The sequence below is a fragment of the Meles meles genome, chromosome 7, assembly GCF_922984935.1.
Source record: "Meles meles chromosome 7, mMelMel3.1 paternal haplotype, whole genome shotgun sequence".
Taxonomy (NCBI): Eukaryota; Metazoa; Chordata; class Mammalia; order Carnivora; family Mustelidae; genus Meles; species Meles meles.
This window is the reverse complement of record NC_060072.1, coordinates 19,444,054-19,468,614: the sequence shown is the minus strand read 5'-3', so window position 1 is coordinate 19,468,614 and position 24,561 is coordinate 19,444,054. Positions and strand designations below refer to the sequence as shown.

The following is a 24,561-nucleotide window of genomic DNA, read 5'->3' as shown; positions in this document are numbered from 1 at the left end:
TACATATGCCCAGCTCCTAGTCCTAACTTTAGAGATTCTTATTTAGTATAGTGGGAATCAGTAACATGTTTTGATAATGTTTCTTAGTCTGAAAACCACTGAGCTGATGTAAAAAAGAAATCTATTCCCAAAACTTTTCAAAAGGTAAAATGGCATAGAGGAAAATGTAGGTATTTTCATTTATAGGTAAATACTATTTGCCAGGTATTGGTCTAGGAAAAAATTCTCTACACAAAGAACACCAAGTACACAAAAAAATCTCTACCCTCACAGAGTCTGTATTTTAGTAATTGAAAAGACACAAAGTATGTAAAATAGATTGTATTTTATATCTTACTGGCCAGTTACATGAAGAAAAAACAGCAAGGAAGGGGAAGAAGGAATGTGGTCAGAGAGAAGGTAATATTTGAGTAAAAATCTGAAAAAAGTAGAGGAACCAACCATCAAGATAAGATACCTGGGAAAAAGTGTTTCAGGCAGAATAGCTGAGGTAAAGGGCTGAGACAGGAGATTGTCTATATGTTTATTCAAGAAACATCAAACCAGCCAGGAGAGCTGGAGGAGAGTGAATGAAGATAAGAGATCAAAAGGGTAACAGGGGATCTAAATTGTATAGGATCTCATAGGCTCGTGAAGAACTTTGGCTTTTATTCCTAGTGAGATGGTAAGCCCATAGGATTAGAAAAGTTGAGTCATTTACACACACACACACACACACACACGATATACTTATGAATCTGAAAAACAATGGAATTTATCTACGTAATTAATAACAAAAATAAAAATGTTCAGTCATGTCTGGGAACCTTACCTGGCTAAATAAATCTAGACATTTCCTAATACAGTACCTTAAAGTGAGTGTATAATAAATATTTGTGGAATAAATGGACAGTAAATTTATACTAAAAAGGAAAATAAGAGTTTTTGAAGTTCTTAGAAAGTCAAAAGCACTGTATTAAGAATACAACAATTATCCTAAGATGTAGTCTTTTACCAAAGATTCTAGGCATTCTTGTAGATATCATCTAGTAAATATTTCTATTTCCTATTTTACATATGTTCAGCAAGAAAAGACTAAAAAGTGTTCCAGAGTCATTTTGAAACTTTTCCTCTTCTGTTTGAAAGAGTAAGACAGTTTTTAACAGTCCATATTTTAAGCTTAGCAGAGCCTCACTGGGTTCTAGATTTAAAAATTTATTTATCATAGTTCATGCACAAACTAACCCTACTTTATTCTTACAAAAGAACATTATATATTTTCATCTCAAAGTCTGGTTTATTTTTTCCCAAAGCCTAGAACCCAGGGTTTTGGCTGTCAATGAAGAATTATGCAAGTGACAAATTCATTTCTTCTGACAGCTAGGGAAAGTGAATGTACTTTCTTCTTCCCAATGTCACTTCTGTTGCTTCTAAATGAACCAATCCACTCTTTCTGCCAGACACTATTTGTTTTTAAATTATTGGGTGATAAATAATGTCAAGGACAGCAAAACAAAACTGCCTCTTCTTTAATATTAGTACTTCTTTTGCTTGATAGAATTTGAAAAATACATTATTTTTTTCATTAACCAAAAAAATGATGAAGAGCTAGCTCCTTCAACCTCTGCAGTAGGACTTTCTACTGAAATGAAATTAAATTCTGCTGTTACAGGCAATTGTAGATACTTTTGGTATTAGAACATGTAATGATATCTCAGGAAAAAAAATGAATTCTGAAATCATATAATACTAAAAGATCTACCTTAAATAGCTAAGAGACTTAAATTCTCTTCTATGATCAAACCACTGAGAGATGAAATTCAGAATAAACATACACAAATCCCATTATTTTTACTAGCATATAGGAATTAAGTTAAAGTCATATGATTTAAGAAACAATATTTCTAAGATTTGCTGATAATTTTACATAAAGCAAAAAAATTTATATAAATTTATATTAAACTAGGTTAATTTGAAGTGTGACTCAATTTTAACTAGAAGGATCTGACCTCTGTTTACTTTTTATCAGGGTATTAATTAAACATAGGAAAGAAGTAAGAGAGTAGAAAACTTGGTCACTCAGTTTAGCAGTTTTCTCAGATAGGAAAAGTAACAATGAAACCTCTAGGGTTAAGAATTTCAAATGAGGCTGCTAGACAGAGAAGACAGACCAAATCAGCTTACCACTTGAACCATTTTGAGATATCTGGCATATCTTGGATCCTTGGCTACAGTTAAGATATTTTCTGGTGTTACTTCACTTTCCTGTGGTCCAGAGTCTTGTAAACTGTTCTGCTGTAGAGAGTATTGGGTGCAAATCTTTAGACAATTCATAGAAGGGGTCCATTATGTTACTTAAAAAGGGGTGTATCTTTTTATAATTCTAAAGCAATCAATATAAGAAAAAAAATCTTATTTCTAAATTTAAATACCAATAATTTAATTATGGGATATGTTTCCAAATATTTACAAATACTTAAATATGATTTCAGAGGAAGTTCCATTTAATATCAACTTATATTATTCCTTAAAAAATGCAAATATATTCATGGCTTAAAAAATACTAGAATTCTACTTTAGTTGTCCCCAGAGTGTCAATATAAAACATGAATTATAGCTGAACATATTATTTTAATAAAACTTTTAATAAAGCTAATGAAACTATTTGATTTGTCAGTGGTTCAACTCTAGCAGATAGCAAATTGATTTTCTAGGTAACTACCACCTATACAATTGAATTTCTCATTTATTACATAATTTTACTCTAAGTGTATATGGCTATTCTATCATCATAGCACTGCATGGAGAATCTGCAGAAGAGAAGCCCATTTTTCCAAACAAAATTATCTAGTTTTGTATCTTTCAGTTACTGATGGAACTATGAATGTTAATCCACTTACAATAAAGAATACTGGGGAATGGTCTTTTTAGATAAAATGCTTTTATCATATAGGCAGTTCTCACTTTGCATAGTACTGTGTTAAATGAATAAATGTTTCTCCCATTATATAACACTATACAAAACTGAGCGTGTGTATGTGTGTGTATATATATATATATATTTATACATATATATATATAATTCATCTTTAGAATACATGAATACAAAAAAATCCAAAACATTTAATTAAATAAAAAATTCAAACAACACCCAAGTATGTTTTTTAAAAAAAATTATGGACAATAAACTCATACAATAGTACAATGGAACAAATGAGAATTAATTACACATAGGATCAACGAATTTCAAAACTCAGCCTTAACTTTGCCTAAAAACCAAGATCTCAACAAGGTTTAATTATGTCAGCCCTTACACCTTTGCTATTTGAATGACCGGTTAAATCCTCTATCATATCTCTCAACTGTCCTTCATTTTATTCTCAATCTCAATCTGCACAATTGGATGTTCTATTGTGAGTAATGATAAGATCTGAACCATGAAATTAAAGTTGCAGAAAAATCAGTATGAAGAAAAAACCAGTATGCAGAATCCAAGACTTGGGTCTTTGACTCATATAGATTAGAGACTGAAATGAATGAGTGATTTATAAAGTACATGATTATCCTCTATCAGATAAGTGAGTTTGTAATGCCCATGGAAATTCTGTGTTAAGTAGTACTTAAGTCCATCTCAAAATATTTTACATAAAAAATAATAATAACAATGCAGAAGAAATAAGAAGTTGATTTGAATATTAACATGCTGAACAGGTATTTTATTAAGCTACTCAACATGCAGCTTGACCACAATTTTTTAAACCCAGGAAGCCAACAGATCTTCATAAATTGTCCAAATGAATTAATATATATATTTTAAATAAAATTAACAAAATATACCAGATTATTTTTAATTTTAGAAAATTTGGCTGTGATTACTTGTAATCAATTTTTTGAGACCTTAAATAAGTAGGACCAACACAACTGCATAAGTTTTAAAATACATATTACAGATGGCATTCATAATAACACCTGAAAAAATTAATATTCAAAATTAGACAGATATCACCACTTAAACATATGATGGCTAATATCCACCAACGAATAACTACAAGGTTGAGTGAAAACATTTTCTTAATATTTTTATACATGCCTGTTTTAGAAAAAGCAAGGTCCATATTTAATTAAAAGGACCTTGTGAGGTTAAACATCTCTAAAACACCTGGATTTTTTTCTTGTATATTATATATATTTCAGTGGCCATGATAATACAATTTGCTATATTAATTGAATGGATGTTAAATTTTCTAATATCTAATTGTTAAGTAAATGGTCATCTATTCTATTCCCCCAAAACATAACTAAATTTATGGCTCCTCCCATGGCCTCGTACCATGTGTGTTCAATATATTTAATGAATTCAACATAAGTGCTGGAGACAGTGTAGCACAGCAAGTGAGAGCTAGGACTCTTGGCATTAGATTGCCTGGGTTAAAATTCCAGCTCTTACACTTGTTCTTTTGACCTTCGGTAAGTAACTCAACCTCTATGTATATCATTTCATACATCAGTGAAGTAGCAGTGATAATATAGTATTTACTTCATAGGGCTGTTGTGATAATTAAATGAGTTAATTTCTGAAAAGCACTTAGAAGAATTGCTTCCGAGATAAACAGTTAAGCACCCTCTGCATGTTAGTCATTATCGTCACAGCCAACATAATCATAACCTAGAAAATATTCTGTGAAAAGAATCTCTAGGTACAAATGCAGAATCTCATATAGCTAAGAAGTCAATTTGTTCAGTATTACTAGATAGACCACTATCTTAGTGATTATTTTATTTTGAATTTTAATACCTCACTCAGATACACTAGAGACTATCTATTCTGCAACAGTACAAATTTTTATTTGTTGAAATAAAAAGTAATATAATATTTAAATGATTGCAGGGCATAAATGAACATTAAGACATAAGATCCAAATATATAGTGTGGCCCTGGGACGCCTGGGTGGCTCAGTTGGTTAAGCGGCTGCTTTCGGCTCAGGTCATGATCCCAGCGTCCTGGGATCCAGTCCCACATCGGGCTCCATGCTCGGCGGGGAACCTGCTTCTCTCTCTTTCTCTCTGTCTCTGCCTGCCACTCTGTCTACCTGTGCTCGCTCTCGCTCCCTCTCTCTGACAAATAAATAAATAAAAATCTTAAAAAAAAAAAAGAAAAAAAGAATGTTTAAAAAAAAAAAATAATAAAGTGTGGCCCTTACCAGCATGCTGATTTGAACAAATCAACTCCAAAACCACACTTTTTAGATACTTGATATTTCTAGATCAGTATCTCTCAAATTTTAAGAGCCTATGAGTCACCCAATGATCTTACGAGAATATAGATTGTGATTCAGTAGGTCTGGGATGGAGCCTGAAGTTCTTTGTTTCTGACAAGGCCCCCAGGTGATGCCCATGCTGCTGGTACCTGGAGTAATCTTTGAGTAACAAGGGGTTAGATGACACTTGGGAATTACTGTTAATTATATTGTGTATGATAATGCCCAAACTTTTCAGAGATGCTCAAGGAATTACACAGAGGTGAAATGCTATGATGCCTGAGATTCACTTAAGCAAGTGATTAAAAAAAAATAGATGAAGCAAATGTAAGAAAATTTTTACCAGAGAAATCTCGGTAATGGACATTTAGTTATTCATTGTAATATTCTACTTTTGTGTGTGTTTGAAAGTCTTTATAATAAGACATTTTAAAAGTATCCTTAGAAAAATGTAGGAAAAATGTCCATAGTGAACTTGAAGAGCACTGTTATGTTCAAGATTTCTCTTAGTCCTATTTATAGTTTCTCTTTTATAGGCAAAGAAAATATTAACTTCAGGGAGTTCTTCAAAATAACCATAAAACAGTTAACTTTTTTCAAACTTCCTTTTCTATTTCAAGGTTTTAAAATGTTACTATTCAAAGTTTTACATCTTTATTTAACTTCCTTCAAACCTGCTGCTAGGTTTGTCTGGTTTAACCAAGAAGACCTGCTCATGCTTCCTGGAACTTAAATACTTACTTGTGATTTCTCTGAAGTGGTTTCAGAATGTGATTCTTTTGTGACACCAGGGACACTTACAGGTGATACTTCAAATGTCACATCATCTAGGCCTGGGATAGATGACAACTGAGAAAAGAAAATTAATGTTGGCATTTGAAGAGAATATTAGCTCTTAGTTTATATTTATATTATTTTATATATTTATATTATAACATAAACCATAAATATTTAGAATATTTATTCTTCATTATGAGTATTTTATTATATTTATATCATTTTATACTATATTATTTATATTAGATGCTTAGTTAATAATAGCTGTAAGTTTCTAAGTGTGTGTGTTTTTGATAGGTACCTTAAGTTTTTAAGCCTATAGAAACAGGATATATAAAAGCTCGTCTTTGGTGTATGAAATTCCCCATGCCATAAACTACTTAAAAGTAAAAGGTATTCACAAATAAAATATTTTCAAATAATTTCTCGTAAATCTAACTTCACTCATAATCATTCTCTCCCTAGGAATTATTTTTAAAAATATAAGGAATCCTAGTATAAGAAATAAAAGCATGGGCTTTGGAGTCAGATTGTCTAAGGTTAAGTCACAAGTTATGTGACTGTCTGTAAACCTCCTTAATATCAATTTTCTCCCCTGGAAAGTGGGGATAAGAAAACTTAACTCACAAAGTTGTAAAAAAAAATTTTATTAAACATATTGTGTAGAAAAAAAGTCCTTTGCAGCACATTTTAAGTTTGAATTATCTGGGAACTGACATAACTTCTGTCATCACATTTTAATGTCTGACATAGCTCATTATTTTTTTCTTTCTTTAAACATTTACCACTAAATGTTACTAAAATATGTTATTTTTTCATAGACAAAAGATGGGCATGATGTCAAGTGGTTATGTATTTCAGGTTGGATTTGCAGGATCCAAGCAAACTCTCTTTTCTGATTTCATTCTGATATCAGTGATAGATATTTGTCAGATGTTTGGCTAACTTTAGGGATTAATTTTATGGCTATGGAAATAATTAAGGCTAATTTTGTCCATACAGTATCTTAACTTGTGACTATGGACTCTAACTCAAGAATTCCCTCAAGCATTAAAATAAGGCACATACTCATAATGAAGAATAATGAAGAGAAAAAGAAGTAACGGTAATAAGATCTGAAGCAGCAATATTCATTGAGAACTGCTGACTGATGACAGTACTTAGCACAGTGCCCCTGGCCCAAATAGTTTCAAGTAGATATGGCTGCTAGGAGAGTATGTTCAACATGGTCAAGGCCAGGTATTCTAAATTTCCAAGCTACAGAAATGTTTTGAGAGAAATGTAGCGGCTGAAGTCCACAAGATATAGAAAGCACAAACTAGACATTCTGATCCTTATGCTAAAGCTTTAGCCATTTTCCTTTCCCATAAATATTCAATATGTATTTTTCAGATTAATTTTTTATAAAAGGGCAAAGTCACAAAAATATACTATTATATAATTATACTAATTATTATCTTATAATCAGGGAAAACACTGAACTGTGTTAAATCAAACTTTAAAATCAAACTTTAAAATCAAAACTCTTTTTTATTTTTGCTAGTTATATTATGTAATTTCTGACATCAAATTGGTACTTTCATTAGCCTTAAATATATTTGCAAACAGAAAATAGCTGATATTTTCTCCAAATTTTGCTCTGGAGCAAAATCTGAAGTTTTATGTAATTTTTACTGTGTTATCAAATGATTACTATAATTGTGAACTTTCCATCAAATGAAGTGAACTACAGAACACCCTGAATTGTTAACAAGTTACTCACATGCTTTTGACTAGAATAATGAAAGAAATTTCATGTCTACGTTTAAACAAACTCAGTTAATGGTTCATAATGAGTATCATTTTCTTTGTAATTATAATGAATTAAAACAAACAAAAAGACACTACACCACCTCATGGATGCAGGAGCTAAACTGAATTCATTCCAAATGCAATTAAAGTTAAGTATGACTGAGAAAGTGGTATATGCGGAGCAAAGTTTATACTCTAAGTTATTCGAAATACAAACCTTTGCATCCAAAATATTGAGAGTTGTTTCAATTTGCTGGATACGAAGAGAAAGGTCTGCCAGTTTCTGGAGAAGAAAGATTTGAACATAATGAACTCTTAACAGGATAACAAAGGGCAGATTTGAAAATAATAATAAAAAAAATCCCTATGGTTTAAGTATTAGTCATTTTCTAATACAATATTCTCTTATTTACATGAGTAGGAATGGGAGCTCAAGGATTCTGTTATCTTCATTAATATGTTTCATGGCTACTTTATATAAACTGTATTCACAGATAAGCAAAAATTACCTTATCAGCCTTAACAGAGTCATTATGAGAGCCATAATCAGTCACCGGGACCAGAATGTAAACTTCTTTCAGAACAGAGATTTTTGTTCACTGTTATAGACCCCATGCCCAGAACAGTACCTAAAACTTAACAGGAGTCTAATAATTGTTTGTTGATGAATGAAGAAATTCTTCATAGAAAAAAAGAATAAAAATTAGCTCAACACTGCCTGGAACAAGATCTGTCTTTTTAAGTTATTTAAACAAGTTTTGCAATTAGTATACATAATTAGTCCCAAATTTAATTTTTTTTTTTTTTTTTTTTTTTAGATTTTTATTTATTTATTTGACACAGAGAGAGAGATCACAAGTAGGCAGAGAGGCAGGCAGAGAGAGAGGAGGAAGCAGGCTCCCTGCGGAGCAGAGAGCCGGATGTGGGGCTCGATCCCAGGACCCTGAGATCATGACCCGAGCCGAAGGCAGCGGCTCAATCCACTGAGCCACCCAGGCACCCCCCAAATTTAAATTTTTTAAGTTTGAAAATTAAGGAAGATGAAATTAGAAGATGAGTCAGTTCAGGTTGGAAAGAAATAAAACAAAGAGAAAAAAATCAAGAGTACTAAAAAGCAAAAGGAATCAACCTACCATCAAAATCCAAGATAAAACAGAACCAAAAGCTTACCATGCTCTAGTTATTCTGTACAATTAAATTACCCATACGTGTGTATACTATTTACAGCCAGAGAAATAAAAGTAACATCATAAAATATGATCCATAAGAGCATTTACTTAAAACATTCTAAACCTTAACATTATTATACTCTGTAATACAGTCCAAGAGCAGTTGGCCCATTTACCATTTGGCAGATGTGTGGCACTCTGACTGCTTTCTGGGGTATTATCAAGATCCTGACTAATTCCTAAGCAGAATTTTAACACCCCCAAGAAATTGTCATTTGAGGGCGCCTGGGTGGCTCAGTTGGTTAAGCAACTGCCTTGGGCTCAGGTTATGGTCCCAGAGTCCCGGGATCGAGTCCCACATCTGGCTCCCAGCTCCATGGGGAGTCTGCTTCTCCCTCTGACCTTCTCCCCTCTCATGCTCTCTCTCTCTCAACTAAATAAATAAAATCTTAAAAAGAAAAAAAAAAGAAAAGAAATGGTCATTTGCCCACATTTAGAGGGGAAAAAACTGAAGGCAGCCACAGTGGAGTTAGAGCTTTTAAGATGAGCACCCTGGTATCTACAAAGCTATAATTAAGAAATAATACATTAGAACCTAGTTTTTTAAAAAAAAAACACAACAACAATGTTTTATTTATTTATTTTAGAGAGATAAAGAGAGAAAGAGAGAGCACAAGTGGGAGGGGCAAGGAAGGAGGAGAGAGAATCTCGGGCAGAATCTGTGCCCAGTGCAGAGCCCAACTTGGGTCTGGATCTCATGATCCTGAGATCACAACCTGAGCCAAAACCAAAAGTTAGAGGTTCAACTGAATGTGCCACCCAGGCCCCCTAACATCTAGGCTTAAATGGCACTCAGAGCTAAGTTTAACTTTGAGCTCTAGCATTTGCTCACATAAGGTTTTAATGTAAACATAAATACAGGTTTATAAATCATCATATGAATGAATTCCTCTCCAAATTATAAGTGTTTTCTTGGAAATCATGGAAATTAAATTTTTGCAAATTTCATCAGTTTTTTAATTCATTAGAGAAGCTTAATAATTGTAGAAATCCTACAACAATTTGTAAAGTGAGATAATTTCTAGCTTATTTAAAACTACTTGTATTGGTTGGATTAAAATAAACACAGAAAAATATGAATTAAAATTAATTTTGCTTAGATATATTTATATAAATGTACTTTTATTTATTTATTTAGAGAGTATGTGTCCCTGAAGGGGGTGAAAGGGGAGTGACAAAGGGAGAGGGAGAGAGAGAATCTTAAGCAGGCTCCACACTCAGCAAGGAGCCCAAAGCACGACCCTGAGATCATGACCCGAACCAAAATCAAGAATCAGGTGCTTAAATGACTGAGCCACACAGGCGCTTCTATATAAGTAAGTGTACTTTTAAGCAATAATCACCATTATTGTAAACATTTGAACATTTACCTTACTATGCTACACTGTGTATGCAACATATCATTTGAAATCTCACACCAAATGTATAAAGCAGGAACTGTTATCATGCCAATTTTAAAGAGAGAAAACAGTTTTTATACAAGTAAAATAACCTGAACTCAAACGTTCCAACTCCAGATACTATGTTTGAAAGAATTTTAAACTGTTTGAAAGAATTATACTTTGTTAAAACATGATGCCATAGACTCTGGGTAATGACAATGTGTCAATATAGATTGTAACAAATGTACCACTCTGGTGGGGGATGTTGATAGGGGAGGCTGTGCTCCATGAACTCAGGGATGCAAGGAGTATATGGGGAACTCAACACTTTCTGCTTAGTTTTGCTGTGAACCTCAAACTATTTTTTTAAATTTAAATTTAAAAATTTTTAGCTTTTTATTGTGTTATGTTAATCACCATAAAATACATCATTAGTTTTTGATTCAGTGTTCCAATATTCATTGTTTATGTACAATACTCAGTGCAAACTTTTCCAAAAAAGTTTATTAACTAAAAATACAAAACAAAACAAAAAACCCAAACCCCAAAATCAAAAACAAAACAAAAAAACCCTCAAAATATAATTTAAAAAATGCCAAGATGGAAAATTCCCAGGCAATGCATAAATAGAATTTTTGTTAATGAAAGCTAAGAAATCATCAATCCAGTTCTCCCAAAGACTAATATGCTACTGTGTAAAAAAAAAGGAATCAAATTATTCTGATATAATTTCCTAAAATAGATGTTGTTTAAATACTGGAAGTATTTAAAAAATTTTTCAGGGTTACATGATAAAACTAAATAGTCCTTAAATGGATACTAAAATACTGACACAGGATAGGTTAAGGATTTTAATACAAGACTTGGTAAATAAGCAAATAATGATGAAAATATTTGGAAAACTACTTGTTGATAAGGAAAACTAAAGAGGCTTGGGAAAAAAAGGTTATACTTTCTAAAGCAGTAATTCCTAGTTTTTTTGGAAACAGATTTTTTTAGTGTATCACCCTTTTGCTTTGACACTCACTTTACCCATTCTCACCTATGATTATCAAAACCTAACCAAAATGACTTTTCTAAATAAAACAAGATTACATGAAAGATTTATTCATGCAAGACATTAACATTGATCTAAACATCAATATATTTTAATTTATAATAATTTATTTCAATATCTTTGATATCTAATTTAATAATAACTGTAATAGTGAAATATAAGGAAGTTACTAATTTAATATAAAAAGATCTATGATTTCTGCTGGCAAGAGTCTCTCCTGTAATTTTTGTTGACTAAATACTTTTAAAAGATTTTAGTTAATTAATTAATTAATTAATTAATAGCATGTGAGTGGGGGCAGGGACAGAGGGAAAGGGAAAGAGAATCTTAAGCAGACTCCATGAGGAGTGTGTAGCCCAACATGGGGCTGGATCCCACCACTTCAGAGGTCACGACCTGAGTGTAAACCAAGAGTTAGACCCTTATTTGACTGAGCCACCCAGGCGCCCCTTTGTTGACTAAATTTAAAGAAAATGTGAGCGCCTGGGTGGCTCAGTGGGTTAAAGCCTCTGCCTTCGGCTCAGGTCATGAAACCCTGGGATCAAGTCCCACATCAGGCATTCTGCTCAGCAGGGAGCCTGCTTCCTCCTTCTCTCTCTGCCTACTTGTGATCTCTGTCAAATAAATAAATAAAACCTTTAAAAAAACAAAGAAAGAAAGTGTGAAACGGAAATTAGAGGTAAATAAAAATAAATATAGAGGTTTTTTTTCCCTATCCAAGTTCATATACCCCAAGCTTACAAACAGGATATAACTGATTTTCTCAAAATCAGATCAACAAAAGGCTATTCCTCCTGGCTAGGGAAGATTTTTGTTGTGGATATATCATATTATTTTATTATCCATAAAGGTATTCTCCATCTTTCCAAAGGCTGAATTTTGAGTCTAAAATATTAAACATGTTAAATATGTTAATCTGGATTCTATAATTTAATACTCTAATATAGGACATATTACTGTATCACAATTTTGAGGTCCTTAAAGTATGTAATCAGTATCTTTCGCAATCCCTCACATTTTATTTTATGCATTTAAAAATATTAATTTCATTTCACTGGACTGCCAAAGGGTCCATGGCAAAATTAAGAACCACTGCTTTTCTTCTTTTTTCTTTAAGATTTAACTTTTTTATTTGAGAGAGAGAGAGAGAGAGCATGTGTTACAGGAGGGACAAAAGGAGAGAAACTCAGACTCTGGGCTGAGCAAGGAGCAAGGAGTTGGATCCCACGACCTGGAGAACATGACCCAAGTCGACAGCAGACACTTAACTGAGCCACCCAGGAGCCCCAAGAACCTCTGCTTTTCAAAGATAATTCAGCATAATGAATATTTTTGAGTCTGTTCCCATGTAATTATTGACATAACATACATAAACATATATATATATTTTTAGAAAGCCATCATCACTTGACAAAAGTGTACCTGGCTTCATTTTTGGGTTGTTGAAGTTCATTTCTAAGATTTTTATGCCTCCTGCATTTTCTTTCCACAACTCCAAACCACTCAACCTTGGCTCTATTGACATTTTGGGCTGGATAATTCTTCATTACAAGGGGCTTCCTGTGCTCTGCAGGATATTTAGTAGAATCTCTGACTGCTACCCCCACTAAAAACACCTCTAGATATTGCCAAATCTTCCTTGGTTGAGAACCACTGGCTAAAGTGTAGATAATTATGGATACAGGAAACATGATCAATGATAGTAACTGTCCCCATCTTGAAAGTTCTAGCAGAAAGACAAAATTGAAAGATAACAAGTCGTTCCCATCCACTTAACCATCTGCTTATCTTTGCTAAGGATTCAACAGACGAATGGATAAAGATATGGTCCATATATACAATGGAATATTAATTATGCCTCCATCAGAAAGGATGAATATCCAACTTTTGTATCAACATGGACGGAACTGGAGGAGATTATGCTGAGTGAAATAAGTCAAGCAGAGAGAGTCAATTATCAGATGGTTTCACTAGTGACGCACAAGGAATAATGGAGGATACTGGGAGATGGAAAAGAGAAGTGAGTTGGGGGAAATCAGAGCGGGGAGACAAACCATGAGAGACTGTGGACTCTCAGAAACAAACTGAGGGTTTTGAAGGGGAGGGGAGTGGAGGGTTAGGTGAGCCTGGTGGTGGGTATTAAGGAGGGCATGTATTGCATGGAGAACTGGGTGTGGTGCGTAAACAATGAATTTTGGAACACACAAAAGAATAAATTAAATTAAAAGGAAAAAGCAAACCTAAAATAACTTGGTTTGGGACAATAAGGGAATTTGCAAAGTACCTGAAGTTTGCCAGATAAGCTGAAAATTTCTTGATTTATCTCCCACCTATTTCTAAGGCGGTGCATTTTATTAAAGTGAAAAAGAAGATGAAAGGAAGAAATATGGAGTTCATAGTTGAACATAGAAACAAAAATAAAATACTGTGGCTTTTCAGGTTTGTAAAATACCCAGTTTGCACATCCAATTCTCTAAAAGAGAAAGATTTTAAAACAACGGATCCCTTGGTATATCACACTGGGTTGAATGTGTTTTATAAGCCAGAAAGAGATGCAATCGATGGTTTTATTAGTCTTCATCTGACACTTAAGCCCAGCAGTTGTGAAAGTTGTAAAAGCAGTTATAAAAGTTGTAGCAGTAAATATAGTTTTAAGCAAGATTATTTGGATGAAGGTTAAGTCCAATGGTGTGCTTAAAAACTGGATGCAGATGATAAGCATGATAAAATTTTTTAGGTTATATGACTATTCTCAGTAATTTTTCCTATTCTTAAAGAATTTAGAAAAAAGAAATAGTTTGGAATATTTAAAAAATGATTAAAAACTCCATATTCTAGGGTTACAAGTCAGAGTCAAAATAACACATGTAATTGCCCTGTTTATAGAATACCTTTCACTTCAAAATTCATTATAAGGTTAAATTTCTGCTCAGTTTTATCTGTGATATGCATAGAACTTGCATTGTACTCTTCATTCCATTCCCTTTTAAATTCGCAGACTCAATGTACCACCATAAGATTTTTCTGATTAGGGCCAGAATAGAAATGCTAACTGGGGATTTGTGAAGGCAGAACTCTGTAACTTGGGTCTGATTCAACTACTTTCCTTTCTGTCTTTCAACCTTTCTTCTTACCCTGGTTCCAGTCATCAGAAGAGTTACAAAGTACCGTGGTATTTTTTCAAAAATTTTTTTAAGATTTTATTTATTTACTTGACAGAGATCACAAGTAGGCAGAGAGAGAGGAAGGGAAGCAGGATCCCTGCTGAGCAGAGAGCCGGATGTGGGGCTCCATCCCAGGACCCTGGGATCATGACCTGAGCCGAAGGCAGAGGCTTTAAACCACTGAGCCATCCAGGCGCCCCTTCACTTTTCTTTTTATTAGAGAACTCTAAAACTAGTATTAGTGATGAAGAAAGAGCCCTAACCATTTGCTTCAAATTTACTTCCAGGTTGAGTTTAGCTGTGACTGAAGTTGTTATAATTTGGGTTTGGTTCAAACCAGATTATGGGAAAAACAAAAAACAAAACAAAACAAAAAAACCCCCAGGTTTTTTCTTTTTCCCCAATTCACTTCCAATTTAAAAAAAAATAATGTCTGAGTTTCTTTTTTTGCTGAGGGAGACATAGTCATTTTGGCTCTTGTTTAAGGTTTTAACTAAACAAGGACCAATGAGTCTAATAGGTGCCATTAATAAATAACAACCCATTTTGAAAAGTCACAGTGATCTTAATTCAAAGAGAAAAAAATGGCACTTGACGTTTGAATACATATATTATATCCTTGCGATTTATCATATCAAAAAAGACACCAAATGGACATGGCATACCAAAGAAGAGAATACAAATCTAAAAAATAAATTTTGAAATAGCTCATTACAGTCTCTTATTTGCAAATGATGTAAACATGCCTCTCACCCACATCAGAAGGTGCAATATAAGAGAAGAGTGAAACCCTTCTGGTTTTTCCTGTTATTAGGTTTGAGTGTGTGAGTGTGGGAAAGTAAGAATAGTGACTACAACTATAAATACTATACACACAAATATATGTTGACTGAATAAGGACTAAGAAAATAACTTAAATCTTTCTACATTTCAACTTCTGTATTTCTAAAAAATAGAAAATTGGACCTCTCTCAAAGGGCTGGTCTGTGATGACTGAATACATGTATAACACTTAGCACAAAGCCTAGCACAGAGTAAGCACACAATAAATACTATTGTCATCACACCAAGCAAACAGTCTACAATTGACATAAATATCCAAACTGCTAAAATATGAATTGTAAATAATGAGTTAGTGTCAACCCTAGACTACCATTCATTAAGGATAAAAAGGCAATAAATTACCTTTAAACTTCATGGGTTTTTGGTCAAGGAACTTTTCTCTAGGATTCAGGAAGAGCTAGGGAAGAGTGATACATTCAAAACAGTTGAGGGAAAATTGAGAGAGAAACAGAAGGGGGTTAAAGGGTGAATCATGTGGCTTGGATAAGACATAAGCAATCATTAAAAAAGAAAGGATTATTGTTATATTTGAACTTAGTCTTCATTAAATAGCACTCACTTCCCAGGCAGCAAAAATTATTAAGCACCACAAAGGTGAGGGGCTACCCCTGCCTCAGGGCAGCTTACCAGAGTTGCTTTCATAGGTTTGTTTGCTGGTTACTGTTTTTTTTTTTTTTTTTTAACCTGGTGATAAGGAGTATGGAGATGGAGTATCTGTTCTTTTCTGCTAACAATCCTTAAACTGACTCTCTCCACCCCACCTACCCTGGTATAAAAACTGAAGGACTAAATCCAGTAATCCTTGGTTTATCGCTCTTTAGTCCGTCAATTCTACATCCCATTTAGAGAGGCGTTGGTATGAGATAAAACTCATGGAAGCAGGCACCTAGCCTCTGGGCCTGTTAGATGAAATATAATGCACTGAGTCCCTTACTTTATCAATTATCGTATCATATTTCACTTCGTTTTGCTTCAGTGAGAAGGCAGAAGAGATTTGGACTAGAGACTGTGAATTGGACAAAAATAACGGATGTTATACAATAAAAAGTTTTCTTGTCTCCATACAATTTTTGTTAATAACAATAGACCTAACAAAAACTACTTGCTGAAGCTATACCTTATAAATAAAACAGAATGAATTAAATACTGTTTTTATTCATTCACCTGTGAATGATCTTGTTTTATTCCTTTTCCTCCTTTCTTATACCCAGTTTCAACCCATGATTCTATTTCTTCCCTATTCTCTTTTTTGTCTTTAAAAAAAAAAAAAAAAAAAAAAACCAGAACAAAACAAAACAGGGGTTCCTGAATCTGATACCCAATCCTTAAGTAGTGATTTGCTAAAAGTATTTTTATTATTTTCATAATGATATTTGATACTAAAGTTAATGTTTCCAGGCAAATTCCCAAACCACCTTTTGGATCAAGGAATGTTAAATAATTTTTTTTTTTAAGATTTTATTTATTTATTTGACAGAGAGAGAGAGGTCACAAGTAAGGAGAGAGGCAGGCAGAGTGAGAGGAAGGGAAGCAGGCTCCCCGCTGAGCAGAGAGACCGATGTGGGCCTCGATCCAAAAACCCTGAGATCATGACCTGAGCCGAAGGCAGAGACTTAACCCACTGAGCCACCCAGGCGCCCTAAATATTTTTTTTTTTAAGATGTTCCTTCTTTCTCTTCCTTCCTTGCTTCCTTCCTCCCAATCTCCTCTCTCCCTCCTCTCCCTTTCTTTTACTTCCTTTCTTTCTTAGAGAGAAAGAGAGAGATAGAGTGAACAGGGGGAGGGGCAAAGGGAGAAGTAGACTCCCCACTGAGCAGGGAGCCCAGTGTGGTGGTAAATCCCCAGGATCATGATCTGAGCCAAAGGCAGACACTTAACTGACTGAACCACCAAGGCGCCCCAGTAATTTTAATATAAACTGAAAACAATGTGTACTTAGAAATGTAAGACTTTGGGGTAAAAGAAAATTTCAAAGTAAAGAAATGGTTTTGACTGTGAAATCTTGGAATTCCTTTTATTCTCTTTAGGCACATAAGCCTTAGTGAACTATCTCACAAAGGTCTCTAAAAACTAATTCAGCAGAGGTGGAATGCAAGATTGATGATACAGAATCAGAGAGGATATAAGGTGTGTTAACACAATAACTGGGTGACAAGAGGTGATGGTACATGAATATACAGACTGTAATTTTTGTTTTACTCATTTGCCACTTTTAAAAGTGCAAGATGATTTCTAGGCTACTCATTAAGCCAGTATCCAGACCTACCTCCTCACAAACCGTAGAAAAGCGGTTGAGGAACTGTACCGTGTGCACCACAAACTGGTTTAGAAATGCCACCGTTCTTTTCTGTTGAATAGCTGGCACCTGCGTTATGTAAAAACAAACATGATTTTCACAGGACAAAGTACACCGTGCAAAGGCCCTGACATCAATTTTGTATATGTACATCCATCTATCTATTTATCTATGTGCCCCTACGTTATAAGAGTTACTAGAAGTACTATGAATAGTCACTAACTTGTTTTTCTAAACTGTGGGGGTGGGTGTCCGATGAGGACAGAAGTTGCAAAGTTTGAGAAAGGGCGTTGGATTCACAAGTGGGAACTTTAGCAGGTAAAGGCAACACACATGCACACACACAAAAAACTTGGGGACTAAATAAAAGACATGGGGTTAGAGGTCGCGACCTGCCTCTGCCGCCATCGTGTAAAACGTACGTAGAGCGACTCTGAACACGGGAAGCAAAGGCTGTGAAAGGCACACCACCCCCTTAGACGGATCAAGAGGGAACCCTGTTTAAGGTGAACTGTGGGACTCTACCCCCCCCAGCCCCCCGAGCGGGACCAGAGAGGCCCGGGGCCAGGGACAGACTTGGATATGGAGAGATGGGGTGTCCCTGGGGACCGAGCGTCCCTTCCTCAACCTCCTCCCAGGTTGCCTAAATATCAACTCGGTTTTTTACAAACCTTGGTCAGGTCTATGCCTGACCCCATGAGAGGAAGCCCGTCCTCATCCATCTCCTCAGCGGGCGGGGGACCCAAGGCTCACGCACAAACCCCTCCCAGACGGGGCCCGCCCAACCCGGTAATAATGTTGAAACACCTCCCCCTAGTCCCCGCCTTTGACGCCCTCCCCACCGGAAGGAAACGCCTCCGCTCGCCAATCACTCGGGCGCTCCCGTAGAACCCGCCTCTTTACACGGCATTCTGGGATTGGTAGTTCAACTCTGGATTGTGACGTCAGACGCAGAGGCGCGGGGCGGCGCAAGGCTCGGGTTTTAACAGTAAAGTCATAAAAAGGGGGCAAAACAAAAAAAGGAAAACACTGAGTCTGGTTGAGGTTATCCCTGCTTACCCCACTGTTATATAAATAGCTAAGTAATTCGTTAATAAAAAAATACACATTTTGAAAACCTAAGTGATGGATACTCTTCTAGGTCCTGTGGGGAATGCAAAGATTGAATTTCCTGCACTGGGAGAGGTTTATGCCCTGAAGGAGGGGACAAAACTTGTTTCCTAAGGACTTAAAAACATGAACTAAAACGTCAAATGCTACAAGTGAGGCAAACACCGATGGAAATGACACCCACTTAGATCATCAAAAAGGTACAACAGACACCTGACAGAACTTTGCATCAGGGATTTGAAGATCTTGGCTCAGATTTTGTTTGTGCAGCCTTACACCTACAGGACCTAGGACGGCCACCAAACCAAAATTTGGAACCCCTTCTATGTACATACTAAGATGCTTAGTACAAAAGGTGGAGAATTAGTCTCTGCCTTCAGAAAGCTTATAGTTTAGGGTAGATATATAGAGTCTAGAAGTGCTGCATCTAGGCGGAGGTGTTAACAATCTCAGAAAGTTGTGCACTTGCACACACGTGGATGTGCATGCCCACGTACACGCAAATATACCACATATAAAAGGTGCTCCTAAATCCTCTGAGAAATCCAGAGAAGGTAGCTTTTTAGCAGGTACTTGAGTAGAGTTATGCACACAGTTTAGGGTGGACTCCTCTACCAAGGCACAGAGGCATGGGGTGTATGGTATGTAGGGGAAATGGAAAGCTGCTTGATTCTGTTGTAGAAAAAAAAATCCCAGAAATGACGAATGGCAGGAAAGGGGTCAGAAGTAGACAGAACAGCTCATTAAGGGCTTTCTATGCCAGATTTGATACTGTAGTCCTTGTTTCTCTAAAGTGTGATCCATGAACCACTTATGTGTAATACATGTAACCATGTATCAATTATTTGGGAGTTGGCAGTACTTCTTAAAATGCACATTCCAAGGATTAACCTTAAACAAGGACCTCTGGGGGTGAGCCTAGAAATCTGCATTTTACACCCCTCCACCCCCATTATTCTAAACTGAAAGGTTAGAAAATTTGTTCTGTAGGTGATGGGAACCATTAAAAATCCTGACCAGGAGAGTGATAAGATTCACTCTTTCATGACTTTCCTTTTATTTCTCTGGCCATTCATCTTTCCTTTGTTGGTTCCTTCTCATTCTCCCAACCTTTGGAGAGTCTCACATTTATATATGTAAATATATAAGCCAGACTTCATACTGGAAGCCAGTGTAGCTGAAGCAGAGTGAGCAAGGTAGGGGAATTCAAGGAGATGACAGTTATGTGGGTCACAGATTATGGAAAGCTTTGTAGGCTATCGTAAGGACTTTGGCTTTCTGGGTAAGCCAGAAAGTCGTGGAAAGATTTCAAGCAGACGCATGATGGGAGCGACTGAAGAGCTTTAAGCAGGGAAGTGTCATGATCTGAATTGTATTTGAGGACAGTCATTCTGTTTGGCATAGGGTAATGAGAATGATATGAGGGAGGCAGGCAAGCCTGGAAAAGTTACGTAACTATAACAGTCACCTTTTACTTCACTCTCCTTTACATTTAAACATCCATCTAGTTGTATGTCTTCTAGCTCCCCACAGCTTTTGAATCTATCTGTAATATTCCATCTTTATGGCCACATCTCAAGTTCTAACATTGTCCAATGTTACTGCAATAGCCTCTTCCTGCCTCCATCTTAGATCTCTCCAGCCTACACAGTGTATTCATATAGTGACTATTTACAAGGCAAATCTGATTGTCACCCAGGATATACATTGGTTTCTCTTTTCCCTTAGTTTAATGTGCTCACAAGGCCCTCTGCATGGCTCTTTCTCACCTCTCTAACCTCACTTCTCACTGTCTTCTCCATTTAACACCCCCAAATGTCTTTAAATTCTTGAAACCAGGAACTGTTGTGGGGCTTAAACATATTGTGTCCTTTGCCTGGAACAATCTCCTTTGTTCTCTGACCATCGCTGCCTGCCTAACTCCTACGTATTCTTATGTTCCTTTATCCTTGGTTTTCCAAGTTTGAAGACAGTGTACTTGGATGTAATTTTCTTTTTATCCTTCTTGAAGTTTGCTGAACTTCTCAGATCTCTGGTTTGATGTTTTCAATAAACTTTTGCAAGATTTCGTGGCCATTAATTTTTTCAAAAAAATGTTTTTTTGGTCACATTTTTTTTTCTGGGACTCCAAGATAGCATGTATGTTAGATCACTTGATACTGTCTACAGTTCATTGATGCTCTGCTCATTTTTTTCTCCCTGTGTTTCAGATCAGATAATTCTGATCAACCTATCTTAAGCTCACTGATACTTTGTTTTCTAGTGTGCAGTTTATTATGAAACTACTCATCCAATGAATTTTGATTTTAGATTTTTCAGTTGTAAGATGTCTGTTTTTAGGAGTTTCCATTTTTCTCCTAAAACTCCCTGCACTCTTCTTTCCCTGTGTGTTTGTTTGTATGTGTGTATATACACATTTCCCTGTATATATATATATATATATATATATATATATATATACACACACACACACACACACACATTTCCCTGTGTGGGTATATATATATATAATATTATATAATGTGTTATATAAAAAATATATATTTCCCTGTATATGTATATATATGCATATACACATATGGTATACAAATATATATACACACATATAGATATACTATATAAATATATATTTTTTTCTTTTTTTAAGAGAGAGAAAGAGGAGAGGGTCAGAGGGAGAATTCTCAAGCAGACTTCATGCCCAGCACGGAGCCCTATGTGAGGCTTGATCTCACAACACTGAGATCATGATCTAAGCCAAAATCAAAGAGTCAGATGCTTAACCAACTGAGCCACTAAGAGGTCCCTCCCTGTATATTTTTAAAAACAAATTTATAATTATAACTTTCAAGATCTTATCTAATGATTCCAGTATCTGTTCACCTATTGCTCTGCTTCTATTGGCTTTTTCTTGATTATGGGTTATAGTTCCTCCATTTGGGGATGTTACACATTTTTTTTTTTTTCCTGGACATTGTGAAAAAAAAAAAAAAAAAAAAAAAAGGAATAGTGAAAATTAAGTGAGGAACTGAACCTTCAGATTCCTTCACAAATCGAGTTGAACTGGTGCAGGGCTATAGTTTTAATTAGATTGAGTTCATTTGCAATTAGCCCAACTCCTGACCTCCTGCAAAGGATTGAGCTCTTTGACCTTGTCAAAGTTTGAGTTGGAGGGGAGTGGTCTATGGTAGCAGAACATTTTGGTTCATCTTTGTATTCAATTTCAGCAAGGCCTTGGAATCTAAGCCCATGAGAATGTGCAAGACTTCGAGTATTCTATTCACCAAAAGTAGTTCCTCTATTGCTGGTTTTCTTAGCAATCTTAGGGGTAGGATGTAGGCCTATGTGATTTGTTTTTGTGACTGGAGTCCTTTCAGGCCAAGTCTGCCCCACCAGTTTATACTGTTGGCAAAAAAAAAAAAAAAAAAAAAGAAAAAAAAAAAAAAAAGAAAAGGAAAAAAAAAACTTATCTGGTTTCTTCTCGACTCTGCAAAGTTCCCCAGAGTGTCACAGGCTTGCTCATCCACCTACTTGTACCTAGACCATAACCTTTTCCCTGAGTATGGTAATGGCACAGCTCTCTACTCACTTATGTCCCTCGAGACCTAGACATCTTGACAGAATTTAGTTCCTTAAGGTCTTATTTCATCCACTGCTTTCCAACAGCCCATGGAAAAGTATGATTTTTATTTTATCTGGCCACTTATTATTACCACATACGTGAAAGGCTTTCTCTCATCTTTCTACATCCTACCTAGTAGCAGAAATCTTATCATCCTATCTATAGAGAAGCTTTCCCTGATCCAACACTGGACCAACTGTCCCTCTGAATAGTATGCTTCCATAGTATCCTCTGCGTTACTTTATCATAGCACATTTTATACACTTGCCTGAATGCCCTACTAGACTATGAATTCAGGGCAGAGATTCTGACTGACTTAAAATAAAGCCTTAAGTAAGTATCAGTTGAATGACATTTGGGTCCAATGACCCTTGTGCTTCCATATCTTTCTTGATCTTCCATGAATCATTGATTTAGGCAGCACCCACGACTCTAGGTGAACTCAGTCACTCAGCTACACTTGAGCAGAGTCCCCAACTGGCCAGCTTAACTTTTCTCTTCAGAGCCAGGAGAGGCTTCCAGTGGGAGGAAAAAAGAAAAAAAAACCAAAAAAAACGGACAGTCGCTTCATGGTTATGTATGTTATCTATAAGTACCAGGCATGCATAGATACAGTATAGAATTAAAGAAACATGCACAACTTCTCAGTTGCGCAGTTGACAAATTTTTTTTCAAAGTGGTTTAGTTTCTTAAACACACACACACACACACACACACACACTGCTAGCTGTGATTTCTAGTTAACAGAAAGAGTAGCAGTTTCTCTCTGCCTTCTGGGATCCTTGATGATTACCGTTCATCCGTCATCCATAGCTCCTGACAGCAGTGCCATTCAGTTTAAAAACTGAATTTCCAGGACTACTAAAAACAATTTATAACTAGAAGTCTTGGCCAACTGCCAGAAATCCTCTGAAGTATGTACTCCTTCCTCCAGGCTTTGACTGGAAATGATTACCAGATTTCATTTACTGTAGTCAATTTTGAAGGCAAAACAATAGATTGTAATGAATACTGATTTCAAAGGGCAGAGACCCTATATATTACCCGCATATATCCATTCAATAAAAAATCTTAAGAATGTTTCAACAGTTAACTTTGTTTTCATAGCAGATTACTAGAAAATAACTTATTTAATTTTATCAGGGATAAGTTCTTAGGTAGGCAAACAATGAGAATTGGGTTCTTCTTTTTCTTCCTTTTTTTTTTTTTAAGATTTTAAAAATTTATTTAAGACAGAGAGTGATAGTGAGAGAGGGAACACAAGCACGGAGGAGTTGGAGAGGGAGAAGCAGGCTCCTGATGAGCCCGGAACCTGATATGGGACTCAGGGCTGGATCCCAGGATGCTACAATCATGAATTGAGCCCAAGGCAGATGCCTAATGGCTGAGCCACGCAGAGGCCCCCTCCCCTTTAAACAGAGAGATGTGGTGTTTCTTCATAGGAGTGGGAAAATAAAATGGTGTTTCTTCATAGGAGTGGGAAAATAAAATTAAATGTACCCTATTTACCCCCTCTGCCCTGTCCCTGATGAGTGATACAAATTGTCTATTGGAACTTGGCTAAATGAAGGAATTCTAGTCTACAGATTTCACTTGTGTTAAGAATTCAATGTCTTGGCTACTTCTTTTAATAATTTCGCCTTTTTAAACTTTCAGACTCAGAAAGTTGGGCTGTAGGCTTATATCCTATATGCAGGACCCTGGATTCTTTTCTGGAAAGCTGACTACCTTAAGAGATCTAATGATACTTAGTTAGAGGTTTCCCAGTAAAACATCACATACCCTAGTGATGATCCTACTTTCTTTAAGGGGACTTGGTGGTGGGGCGGGGGAAGCTCTCACTGTTGCATTTGTACCCACCAGTTTTAATTTATGGAGGTGACTAAGTGATGACAGAGAGCAATGCTATTGAGAGTTTCTTACATTTCCTAAGAGAAGGGGGGCATACCATGCCACACAGGATCTCAGGGAAAACAACAGGTTTCGGTAAGGAGGCAGACAGAGGCAGAAGCTGGGGGAAGGTGTAGGCCAGAGTCTTTATTGGGGTGTCTGTTGG

General features: G+C 35.7%; 1 protein-coding gene across 7 annotated transcripts in view; it reads right to left on the bottom strand.

The window, feature by feature from the left end:
* WASHC3 (WASH complex subunit 3) overlaps positions 1 to 18,573 on the bottom strand; it is a 132,874-nt gene extending 114,301 nt beyond the window's left edge. For 6 of the 7 annotated variants that reach the window (XR_006819574.1, XR_006819575.1, XR_006819576.1 and 3 more), the window contains exons 1-5: positions 18,448 to 18,573; positions 17,747 to 17,845; positions 8,023 to 8,088; positions 5,979 to 6,086; positions 2,164 to 2,274 (exon numbers count right to left, since the gene is read on the bottom strand). Coding sequence is in view for 3 of the 7 variants with exons in the window: in XM_046011097.1 (XP_045867053.1) it covers positions 2,164 to 2,274; positions 5,979 to 6,086; positions 8,023 to 8,088; positions 17,747 to 17,845; positions 18,448 to 18,498 (435 nt within the window). In the remaining 4 variants the exon portion in view is untranslated. The remainder of the gene's footprint in view (positions 1 to 2,163; positions 2,275 to 5,978; positions 6,087 to 8,022; positions 8,089 to 17,746; positions 17,846 to 18,447) is intronic. The other variant, XM_046011096.1, reaches the window with a different exon arrangement.
* Between the last annotated feature and the right edge of the window lie 5,988 nt (positions 18,574 to 24,561).